The following is a 12659-nucleotide window of genomic DNA, read 5'->3' as shown; positions in this document are numbered from 1 at the left end:
CACCTCTGGCAAGAGATTCCAGACACCCACAACTCTGTGCAAAAAGACTTACCCCTAATGACTCCCCTAAACTTTTCTCCAATTTCTACCGATGTCCTCTGATGTCTGCTATTGTCGCCCCAGAAAAAAGGTGCTGGCTGTCCACCCCATCTGAATCGCTCATAATCTTTAAAAATTCTCTTTAGGTCAAAATAAAGGCAGCTGGTGAGATCAAGGGTCTGGAGGAAGCTGTTCAGCCCTTTTATCTGATGTTCTGACCGCACTGTTTCAATAGATTGTGGGTGATCTACTCAGTTTGGAACAAAGGAAATTAACACAGGTGGTGGTCCACTTGGCACTAAAGATATAAAAGAAAGCATCATAGTAAAAGCTCATGTACACAAAACTGCCAAAGTATGGGAATCTGGACAACTGGGAAACTTCAAAAAGCAATAGACAACCACAAAGTATGTGATAAAGAAAGAAAAGGTAGCCAAAGGAAGAAGCTGAGGTATGAGGGGGCCTAGACGGGGTAGATTTTGAGATGTGCCCACTATGGGAGAATCTCCACCTGGCCTAGGAGTGGAATTAGGCCATTCAGCCCATCAAGACTGCTCCCCCATGGCTGATGCATTTTTCCTCAACCCCCATTCTCCTGCCTCCTCCCCATAACCTTACTAATGAAGAACCTATCAACTGCCATTTTAAATTTACCCAAGGACGTAGCCTCAACAGCCATCTGTGGCAACAAATTTCACAGATTCACCCCACTATGGTTGAAGAAATGCCTCATCTCTGTTCTAAAGGGATGCCCTTTTATTCTGAGGCTGTGCCCTCAGTTCCTGGACTCTCCCTCTGCTGGAAACATCTACTTTATCCATTCCTTTCAATATTGGATGGGTTTCTCCTCATCCTAAACTCCAGCGCGCTCAGGCCCAGAGGCATCAAATGCTCATGAATAAGGGAACATAGCTACAGGACAAGGGGCCTGGCCATTTAAATCAGGTGAGTAGAAAGGCAAAAGTTTGAATTCTCTGCCACCGAGACTGGTGGAGGTCGATTCATTAGATACATCGAAGATGGAGATAAAAAAATATTTAAAAACTCGAGGAATTGAGAGTCATGGGCAACAGGATCAAGAAATGTTGAAGGCAGCAGGGATCACCCACAATCGTATTGAACATGGGGCAGGTTTCAGGGGCTGGATGGCCTACTTATGTGTGACATTGGACATGATCATTCCTTGGTCCATTAATAAATCTGCTGGAGCTGCTGTAATCCCTCTGCCTCAATCCCCTCACCCTCTGTCTCCTATCCCCTGAAGACCTACGGGGAGCGGGGAGCAGAGACACAGTGATCCCATGGGTCAAACTGCTGTCAGCTCTGTACAGGCTTTGTTAAAGGAGCCAATGGTGGTTTTATTTCAAATCCCGTGACCGCGGGGTCTACAGCCAAGATGGCGGTGCCTATGATCATCAGCGGTCATGAGGAGTTGCAGTCTCTGAGGAAGTGGAGGGAGGACTGGCACAGGGCACCAGAAAATTGGGAGACCACCCCCTGTTTCAAAAGGAGAAACAGAGGAGAGGACTCACCGGACGGTGACCACAGCGGTGAACCAGTGAGGGGTTCTGTGGCTGAAGGACCCACACAGGCAGTGGGCTGCAGGTGACTCTAGGAGAGGAACCCTCGAAGGCTGTGGGGTGCTGGAGACTGCGGTCAAGGGGCTCGCACCAAACCGCGGACTGCTGGAGACCGGCTCAAAACTGGCTGAAGGGGGTACCAGGTTTCGGAACCGGGATGTGAGGGCGCTGAAGGGTTCCTGATCATGTCAGAGGTTCAGATCTGAAGCTCGGGTTGCTGATGGCTTTGACTGGAGTCTGTGGCTGCAGAGGGTGTGGAAGCGCTGGAGGCGAATCTACGGACACTCGGTGATTTGGGGGGGGGGGGGAGATCTCTCTTTTGCTTCTCTTTCTCCGACTGTAGGAGGTGCTTCAGGCAATTTCTGGTGATGGTGAATCTGTCTGCCTTACAACAGGCAAAGGGCAATTTGGTGTAATATTGCACTGTCTTTATAACATGACAATAAATTGAATCTTGAAAGACCTTTTTTTTGCATGTGCTGCTTCTGAAATGTGTTATAAACTTGGGAGGGAGCTTGTCAGAGTGAGGAGTGAGAGGGACTAGTGAGTTGGGGACTGAACATTCAGCAACATGAAAGCTGTATCAGTGGTGAGGAGGAATAGCCTGGAGTCAGGCTGGCAGAGCATTCTCCAGGAATCAGCAGGGAAGTGTTTCCTGTCAATCTTTGGCTTGGCTTCGTGGACGAAGATTTATGGAGGGGGTAAAAGTCCACGTCTGCTGCAGGCTCGTTTGTGGCTGACAAGTCCGATGTGGGACAGGCAGACACGGTTGCAGCGGCTGCAGGGGAAAATTGGTTGGTTGGGGTTGGGTGTTGGGTTTTTCCTCCTTTGCCTTTTGTCAGTGAGGTGGGCTCTGCGGTCTTCTTCAAAGGAGGTTGCTGCCCGCCAAACTGTGAGGCGCCAAGATGCACGGTTTGAGGCGATATCAGCCCACTGGCGGTGGTCAATGTGGCAGGCACCAAGAGATTTCTTTAGGCAGTCCTTGTACCTTTTCTTTGGTGCACCACTGTCACGGTGGCCAGTGGAGAGCTCGCCATATAACACGATCTTGGGAAGGCGATGGTCCTCCATTCTTGAGACGTGACCCTCCCAGCGCAGCTGGATCTTCAGCAGCGTGGACTCGATGCTGTCGACCTCTGCCATCTCGAGTACTTCGACGTTAGAGATGAAAGCGCTCCAATGGATGCTGTCAATAAGCCTCACACAACAATCCAACCAACATTCTTCTGTCACTCCCATTGACTGAGAGAGGAATCAGCTGAGGTCAGCACTTCTTGCATCTAACCCATTTGTAACGGGGTGGGGGGGGGGGGTGTCAAACACTCCCTAATTCCCCAAACATGCTGCTTAGCCTCCCCCACCTGATATCTCTTTGCCACGTGTTCCAAATCCTTCCCAGGGTCTCATCCCACCCACCTCCTCCCACCCACCTCCTCCCTCAAGGATTCTCTAATGGGTTCAGGAATGAACTGGCGATTGCATTGACTTCCCATGGATGCTGTGTGACCTGCTGAATTTTGTTTTCTGCACTCAACCTCAGACCCTCCAGCCTTCTTGTTTGTTGCCAATTCTTCTTCCTGAGAAATGCCAGTGCATCACACCCCAGTGCCTGCCAGGTCTGGTGGTCTGGATCACACTCCCTGAACTCCCCCATCTCCTTGGCCCTTCCTCAAGATGCTGCTTCAACCCGTTGCTCCTGGTCATTGGGCGAGGGAAGGCCAGCACTCCCCTTTCCAGTGCTCTCCAAATGCTCCCTCCCTCAGTTTGCTATCCAGTTCCTATTTGAGAGAGAGACATGATGTGGGAGCCTGTGGACACAGGCAGACACCCCACAGCATGGGCCACGAACAGAATGAAGCATTTGGGACATTCCCAGAGACATTGGTGAATGCAGGCTCAATTTTCACATTTACAAAAAATTTGGACAGTTACATGGATGGAGGGGTGTGGAGGGATATCGACTGGGTGGTGTGGGACTAGACAGATTAATAGTTCAGCACAGACTAGAAGTGTCAAAGGGTCTGTTTGTATGCCGTAATGTTCTATGGTTCTGAGATATCCCCACAGATAAAACTATGGCATGTGGGGGAAAATCGGGAATCAAAGAGAAGTCATCACCCTGTTGGGTGTAGACTGTAGACCACCAGTCACCGGGAGTGAGGGGATCAAATATGTAGTGAGATTGGTAAGGTCTGTAAAAATAGCAAAGCTGTTGTCATTGGTGATTTCAATGTCCCCAGTATTGACTGGGAATGTCAAAATGTTCGGGCATTGCATGGGGACAAACTTTAAGTGTGAGGACACCGGTGTGGCCGTGTATCCCTGGACAAGGAGCACTCAGTGCTCATGGGCACTGAGTGCTCCTTTATGTGCCCACCACTCTCTCCTACAATTTAAAGTAGTCCATTGGGCTTACATGTCCAAAATCGAACGATCTCATTTTTATGCAGATGTATCTCCTTATTGTGATAAATGCATCAATGAAGAAGCTTTATTAATTCATATGTTTTGGACATGCCAGAGTCTTAGGAAAAATTGGATTGAAGTATTTCAAACTTTCTTGGCACTTTTTAAAGTTAATTTTAAACCAAATTCCTTAACTGCCTTGTTTGGTATTGTTGGAGAGAATGACATCTGATCTACATGCATTAGCTTTTATTTCTCTTATGGCTCAGTGGGTGGTGTTGCTCAGATGGAAGGATGTTACCCTGCCTTCTCGTGCTCAATGGCTACATGACGTCATGTCATGTTTAAATTTAGAGAAGATTACATGCTCAATTTCCGATTTGAATGTAAATTTTCAAACATTGTGGGGACCCTTTTGGAATTACTTTTATAATCTTTGATTTGTTGTGAAGGTAGAACTGTTGACTAATGAGGTAATTTATCACTCTAATAAGAATTCTGTCTTTCTTTTTTGTATTTTGTTCATGCGCCGAAGATGAACTATTCTCTGTAGGTTTCTAGCAAGCGGAAAGACCTGCTTTGTGCTCTCCTCTGCATGATCACACCTGTGATGAACTGAAGGTCACACTTCTTGCCCCAGTGTAAGGTGTGCCTGTGGGACCAGGGGCCTCAGATCTGCTCACCGTTATCTCGGAAGCAGTAGGCATCGAACTCCTTGTCAAAATACTGGCTCCAGATCAGCACCCCCGTTTTGTTCTGTCCGCACTGCGGCAGCGGGGATATTCTTGGAATCACCGGAAAACCATCGTTCACCCAACCGTACCTGGACAGAGAGGTGATGGTGAGAGACCCACACGTGTACTGAGATCCCACAGTAGGGGCAGAGGGCACCAAGGTAAAGGGAGAAGATGATTCCCTGAACATTTTCCGTCCACACCCACTGGTGCAGTCCGGCCAAGGTGGGGAAACAAAGGGTGTTGTTCCTCTGGTTCACATTGGGCCACACTCTGGCAGTGGAGAAGACCGAGGACAGACTGTTGGGGTGGGAATGAGGAAGGGGGGTTGTGTTTGTCCACTTGGGGAACTCAGCAAGTCAAACAGCATCAGTTGGAGAGAAAGAACAGTCGATGTATTTGGGAACAGAGAAGATTTACTAGAATGATACCAGGAATGAAAGGGTTAGTATATGAGGAATGAATGTCGACTCTTGGAATGTAGTCGTTGGGAATACAAAAGGATGAGCCAGGACCTCATAGAGGCATTTTGAATGCTGAAAGGCTTGGGCAGAGAAGATGTGGCAAGAATGTTTCCCACGGTAGGGGAATCTCAGACAAGAGGTCACAACTTCAGGATAAAAAGGTGTTAATTTAAAACAGAGATGCAGAAAAATTTCTTTAGTCAGAGGGTTGTGAGTCTGTGGAACTTGTTGCCACAGGGGGACTGTGGAAGCGAGGACATTGGGGGTATTTAAAACAGAGATTGACAGGTATTTAATTGGTCGGGGCATCTAGAGTTACGGGGAGAAGGCCGGGGATTGGGACTGACTGGGACGATGGATCAGCTCATGATTAGAATGGCGGAGCAGACTCAATGGACCAATGGGCCAACTTCTGCCCTTGCATCTTGTGATATTTTGGGCTGAAACCCTTCAGCAAGACCGTGGAGGGACTGACCCCACATCCACATCACCATGACTGACACCATCGTTTGTTTGCAGACTAGTCACTGCTGCTGCTCTGCTGGGATTGAAGCATGTGTCCTGTTTGCTGGCAGGCTCCCTGCCCGCCTCCCACCCTGAATCCTGGTGCCAACATCCACTCACCGGCACTTTTCATATCCCAGGTTGTGGGCGACCTCCACCTGCTCCTTCGTCGCCAGCACCGTGCCCAGGCGCCTGCAAGCCTCGTGTGCTTGCAACAGGGTCAGTCTGTACTTATCCTGCAGGGTGATGTGGAAAACCCCCCTGAACCGGCAGTCCGTGTGATTGATTTCTGCAACAAAGGAAGGAGCCGGATGTTCACTCGGAGCTGCCCCCAGACACACAGCCCCCCCCCCCCCCACCCCCCACCTTCCCAGACCAGCGACATGGCACTAGAATGTGAAGTCTGCTATACAAAGTGGCTCCCAGCTTTAAACAAGGATTTTTTTCCCCTTTTGAATTTGAAAATATAATATATAACTGTACTGTTCAATTGTACATAATGTAGACAACGATGAAAATATTTTAAAGGGAAAAGAAAGAAATTTATAATTTTTTTTCTTTCTTTTTCTTCTCTGTTGTTTTTTTTAATGTTATGCTTTATTATATTAACAATGCTCTGGATTCCTTAATTTTGATCATATTTGAAATGTTTTTCTTTCTAATTGCATTGCACATCATATAATTGTACCGTTCACCTTAAAGATAAAGGTTCCGTTATTGTCACATAATACTACATTTAGAATGTAACATACATGGAATTCTTTAACGTTATCCACCGTAAGGAAGACAGAGCTGACTCTATGTCTAGCGCCCCTCACTAAAACGAGGCCCCAGCAAGGAACGAACCACTGAGCTATCGGAGCCTTAAATATCAATAAATTAATAAATCAATAATTATCAAATAAAAATAACAGTGAAGTCCGCAGAGCTTGGGTCAAGTGCAACACACACACACATGCTGAAGAAACTCAGCAGGTCACGCAGCATCCATGGGAAGTGAAGGATGACCTAAGTTTCGGAATACTCTGCCTGGGAATTTTCCAACCAGACGGTATTAACATCGACTTCTCCAATTTCTGTTTCACCCACCCCCCGACTACCCCCTCCCCAACGGTCACACTGGTATAGAGGAGACCTCACCAGGGTAACCAAAGGCAGTGGATCTGGTTGGATGATGTGCCTCACCTGCAAGGTGTGTCTGTGGCCCTCAGTGGAGGTGACAGGGGAAGATGTAGGGGCAGGACTGCACTTCCTGTGGTTACAGCAGGAAGTGCCTCAGGGGCAGTAAAGAAAGTGAGGAGGGAGGGTAGGGTGGAGGGAGGGGAGGAGAGGGAAGGAAGGAGGGAGGGAGGGTGAGGAGGGAAAGGCAGGAGGGAGGATAGGGAGGATGAGGAGGGGAGGGTGGAGAGGGGAGGAGAGAGGGAGGGAGGTTGGGAGGAAAGGGGGTGAGGGAGGGGATGGGATGAAGGAGAGGGTAGGGGAGAGGTGGGGAAGGGGGAGTGGAGGCTGCAACAGGTGGGGACCAACCCTGACATCGGTGGTGGTTCTCTTGTGGCAACGACTGCCTCGGAGGGGCCCAGAGTTCCTTCACCCACTGTCAATGCAAACAAAAGCCAATCTCCTCACCCCGCCCAACATCCTGTTTGTGCTCGGAGGGAGGGGGCAGAGAGAAGCTGAAACAGGCCTTTGTGAATCTCCTACATGTGGCAACAGCCCTGGGACCGCTTGCCATCTTATCTGCTGCATCCTTTGAGATTATGCAAACAATGGTGGCAGGAGATGCAGACTCCCTCTCCCGACACAAACCTTTATGCTACTATTGTTAGCCCTGGTTACAGTTCCCAGATCATTAACCTGTCTGAAAATATCCCTCCGATCCATGCTGGGCTCTTCCTTTGTTTCCGTAGCTTTCTTCAGAGCCCATCTGCCCATCATTGGTGGTGCCCAGATCCTCAGAGCCTCTGTCACTTGAGTCCTTAGCACCTATTCACCTGCAGATTGCTCTGTTTCGTTTTCCCTTCAACCACCGAACGTCACCATACTCAATTGCAGCACCTTCCTCTAGGGAGACATTCAGCCCATCTCAGCTGGTTTTTGCCAATTGCTGAATCATGGAAAGGTTGCAGCACAGGGGCAGGGCATTTGGCCCATCAAATTCATTCCAGCTCCGTGACAACCACCCAGGAGGTCTCACTCTCTATTTTTTTTTTGATGGGCCTACTTCTGCTTCTGTATATTGTTATCTCCCCACAGCCTGACAGATCTGGTGCTCGGAACAATTTTGCCAGCTCCATCCTCTCTGTGCTTTAAACTGCTTCCTCCTGCTTTCCTCCAGTTCCTGCTCTTCTCCCCGATCCCTGATGAAAGTTTCCGGGCAATTTGTGGACCAGACTGGGAGAGGTCCTGGTCTCCATGCCTGAGGAGGGATGGATTTTCTTGGACCTACTGCAATCTGGATTGCTAGGATGGGAGAGAGCATTGCTGGAGCAGGGACCGAGCAGAATGCCACCTTCCCAACTGGAATCTGGGGCATAGAGGGGGAGGGGGTCTGAGAGGGTGAGGGAGTCAGGTATTGAGGGGCACTGTCTGCAGGCTGTAATCTGGACATTAGTCTTGTGAGATTGTGTGGAGTGGTGAATCACTTGATCTCTTTCCACTGGCTGTGGCAGTGACAATACTGGACTCAAAAATCAGTGGCCTGAATCTGATGGCTCCATGGAACCTCACAGCAAACTTTCCATGGGCGATGGTAAGCTCCGATTTACTGGATCACTGGGAACTTGGTAGTATTTAGTTTATATTCTTGGTAGGTTCTGCAGTCAGACACACCTACAACGGAACCCTTGCTCAACCTTTGGAACTCCTACCTGCCATCTGAAGATGCCCAACAAACCACTCCACGTCAGGGTCTGGGATGGGTAAGAATCCAGGAGCCCAAACATCAAGGAAGGAAACATTCGTCTGTCGCAGAGTGCAGGGAGAGTGACAACTCACAGACGTGCTGTAGAAACTCAGCAGGTTATGCAGCATCCATAGGAGGTAAAGGGTGACCAACGTTGCACTATATTCTGCCCGAGCACTCTCCAACCAGATGCCAGTAACATCGATCTCTCCAATTTCTGTTCACCCTCCCTGCCCCAGCCTCTCTCCCTATCTTTCTGTCTCCTTTCCTCAAGTTCCTCACCCCCTTCCCTTTCCTTCCCTCTGAGAGCTACCCCCTCCCCATCAATTCTCAGCTTTATTTCTCTTCCACGCTCCCACCTGAAGTGAAAACACAATGCTGGAGAAACTCAGCAAGTCAAACACTGTCCTTTATATAGCAAAGATAAAGGTAAATAACCAACGTTTCAGACTTGAGCCCTAGGCTTTATCATGTATCTTTATCTGTGCTATAGAAAGGATACTGCTCCCTCCTTTTATCTCCCCCACTCCCATCTTTTTATTCAAGGGCCTGCGTACTTGATGAAAGGCTGTAGTGTGAATAAAAGCTTTCACGACTGGAGGGTAGGGTCTTCAGTAGGGCTCTGGGTTAAGGCGGGAACCTGGGTTATGTATGGGTAGATGGGGGCGGAGCATGGGGGAGCAGCCAACCATCTGCACAACACATCACCAGTGAACCTCAGTTCACTGTAAGGACCCAGGCCCCTTTGCTTCCTGCATGACCTGCTGAGGTTCTCCAGCACATCGGTCTGTTGCATTTGACTCCAGCATCATCAGTCTTTCTTGTTTCAACACACAGAGTCTATCCCGAACCCTGTGGTTCTGAGGAAGCAGTGACTGCGGTCTGAGTTGTCATAACTAAAGAATCTGCGGTTTTGCAATAAGGCGAGTTGTCAGGTTACCCGGACGTCTACTGGCTGGATCCAAACTTACACCGTGCCTCGTCATGATCCTGTTTTCACTCATCCACACTGGGCACTGGATAGATGCCTTCACAGAAACATTCCCCTTCTGTGGCACAACACTCCCTGTCTATGTAACCCCCTCCTGTCCCCTACACCTCTCCCAGTCTCTGTAACTCCCTCTGGTCCCCTACACCCTAATTCTATCTCTGTAACCCTCTCCTGTGCCCTACACCCCTCCCTGTCTCTATAAACCCATCCAGTACCTTACACCCTTCCCTGTCCCTGTGATCCCCTCCAGTCCTTTGCACGCCTTCCCATCTCTATAACCCCCCCTCCACCCCTCCCTATCCCTGTGACCTCCTCTGGTCCTCTCCATCTCTCCCTGTCTCTGTAACCCCCTCTGATCCCTACATCCTTCCCTGTCTATGTAATCCCCTCTAGTCCCTACACTCTTCCCAGTCTCTAGCCCCTTTTCCACGGCACCCTGTCCTAGGAATTAACTGGGAATTTACTGGGACGGAGTTCAATGGAAAAGGAACACTGTCCGAATGCTGGTGTCAAATGACATCATTTCACGCCGGGGATTCACTGCCTCTATCCCTACTCATAGCCCTGGTGTTTGCTGACGCCGGTGTTCTGATAAAACCAATGGAAAAAGGACAGCAGAAAGTCACCCATTTCCAGTTGAAGCAAGTACACTCTGAATCCCGGGGGTGAGTGTGTCCAGTGGAAAAGCAATGAGTGTCCCAGTTACGGGAGGCTCAGTGGAAACGGCATAAAGGGCTTCCTATCCTGGGACAATGCACAGCTATTAACTGGGATGCCTGTGGAAAAGGGGCTTCTGTAACTCCCCCCTCCAAATATCTCCAGATGTTGCTTGGTGTCACTCCTGTGGGGAGCTGGCAGGCTAAATTTGCTCTACATATCTGCAAACAGTTGTTTTCAACATTCACCACCCTGATGGAGAGATATTGCAGATCCATTATCATCCCTGGGTGTAAATCCTAGAACCCCTCTGTTACGTGCTCCTAGTTCATTTTCATTTGAGTGGGACTGTCACTTTAAGAGCTCACAAAATCAAGCTACAAGCCCTGCAAGCTTTGGAGATTGACTGTGGGCTGACAGGCTGGACTGCATGTACTCAAAGAGAGAGAAAGTTCCTGGAACACAGGTGCAGAGACCTTGTGACCAACATATTAAAGAAACAGTACTCTGTTTGATCAGGGACCATTTTAAGGAACCAACACAGGAGCAGCATCTCTTTGAGGAATACTGTACTGAAGAGGCTTCATGTGACTGAACGTAAGGTCACTTTTGAAGGAAACTGTTGAACCCCACAGTGACTAAAGAAAAGATCACTTGAACTGACCCACAAAAGAGTGAAATGCACTTGTTCTGTGTCCCCATCCCCCCCCCCCCCCATGCCAAGAAAAGGGGAATTTTGACTATCACTTGTCTGAAAGGACATTTCTCTGGAAGCAACTCAACAAGGATTTTGTGACTTTACAAAAGTCTGTCACCCTGTCTCTCCCATCTAGTTTGTGACCACTTCTTTGCATCATTTTCAGAGTCTTCATGTCAATGCTGGATTTCTGAGATTGAACTTTAAACTGACATTCCAGAATTGTTCCCCACACACACACACACACACACACACACACACACACGTGTATATTTGTTAATAGTTGGGGGTTAAGTTTAGATAATGTGTTCTATAATTACTAATTAATAATAAACATATTTTAAATATAACAATGTCTTGGTGATTTTCTATTGCTTTTGTCTGAGTATGTAATACCCCTTCCCCATTAACTCCATGGGACTCCTGATGTTGAAGGAGGTGGCCCACTCCTGATGATACGAGGGTAGTTGGCGATGGACAATTAATGCTGGTCTTGTCAACATTATTCACATCCCATCATCCCATGAATGAATAAAAACTACCTGACAACCATTTCAAGGTAAAAGCCACAGGTCAATGCAGGGGATAGAATGGGACAATGGCTGCAATGAGCCAACACCAAGGCAAAGGGATGAATGGCCATTTGCAGCTCTAGCAGCCAAAGTCGGGCTGATAACCTGGAGCTGTGCTGCAGCAGTACTAACTGCTGTCCCACTCTGCTCTTGAACCTTCCGTGATCTGCCACAGCTACCCTGCAGTCTCCGTCATTTTCTGACCCCTGTCATACCTTCCATGGTGCACCCAATGACTACCATTCCTGAGCTCTTCATTGTCAACAGCTGCCAACTACAGAGAAGCCCCTCCGTCCCAGGGAGAGCTCAGACTTCGGGAGAACCCATGAGAATTGTCCTACCCATCTCACAGGTGCCTTCAAGTCACCATCAAAAGCCATTTCCCATAAACTTCCATTTATCATAATTTTACTTTTTATTTTCTAACATTGAACAGGTCCTTCAGCCCTTGATATCTATGCTGAATATGACGCCAAAGTTAGGCTAAATCTCTTCTGCTTGCCCTCCATATCCCTCTATTCTCTGCATATGCATGGGTCTATCAAGAAGCCTCTTAAATGCTTCCACAACAGTCCTTGGCAGCCTGTTCCAGGCACCCACCACTCTCTGAATAAAAAACGTGCCCCACACCTCTTCGTTTGACTGCTTCCACCCACCTCACCACACATGGATGGGACATTTTACCTTGGGGCGAAGATTCTAACTGTATCATTGCTCTGATTAAAGTTCTGTTATTTTTCATACACACTAGAAACAGGACTTTAATAAGTTAGTTTTAATAACTGTGTACAACATATTTAAGTGAATAATTTTGAAACCAAGAGTAAGAGAGCAACAAAAAGTAATCTGCCCCATTGCGATAATATCACAGAAATGGTTACTTGGTTCATTACTAACACATTGACTCACCCTCAAAGTTGAGAGGTGTCTGAGGCAGCACCTGAAGAACACTGGTGAAGACAACCGCCACAAACGCGGCCCACCTCGCCATAGTGAGAGTCCCTCAGCACAAACCTTTGCCGAGAGTAGTCACCGCTGTTGAGCCAACGCCCAGCACTGAGGGTGAGAGAGAGAGAGAGAATGGAAGCTGAGCAAGGCCCAGCAGTCACCACC

The 12659-nt window shown here is 48.4% G+C and overlaps 1 protein-coding gene and 1 long non-coding RNA gene across 2 annotated transcripts in view; one reads left to right on the top strand and one right to left on the bottom strand.

Annotated features, from left to right (window-relative positions):
- The window catches only part of LOC138746076 (uncharacterized), a 24348-nt gene extending 18008 nt beyond the window's left edge, over window positions 1–6340 (top strand). The window contains exon 3 of the long non-coding RNA XR_011346687.1: window positions 4561–6340. This is a non-coding gene — a long non-coding RNA (uncharacterized lncRNA). The remainder of the gene's footprint in view (window positions 1–4560) is intronic.
- lyve1a (lymphatic vessel endothelial hyaluronic receptor 1a) overlaps window positions 1–12659 on the bottom strand; it is an 18045-nt gene extending 5386 nt beyond the window's left edge. The window contains exons 1-3 of the mRNA XM_069903835.1: window positions 12456–12659; window positions 5848–6016; window positions 4709–4848 (exon numbers count right to left, since the gene is read on the bottom strand). Coding sequence (XP_069759936.1) covers window positions 4709–4848; window positions 5848–6016; window positions 12456–12537 — 391 coding nt within the window. The 5' untranslated portion in view covers window positions 12538–12659. The remainder of the gene's footprint in view (window positions 1–4708; window positions 4849–5847; window positions 6017–12455) is intronic.

The sequence above is a fragment of the Narcine bancroftii genome, chromosome 1, assembly GCF_036971445.1.
Source record: "Narcine bancroftii isolate sNarBan1 chromosome 1, sNarBan1.hap1, whole genome shotgun sequence".
Lineage (NCBI taxonomy): Eukaryota > Metazoa > Chordata > Chondrichthyes > Torpediniformes > Narcinidae > Narcine > Narcine bancroftii.
The sequence above is the reverse complement of the archived record's forward strand: the minus strand, read 5'-3'. Positions and strand labels throughout refer to the sequence as shown.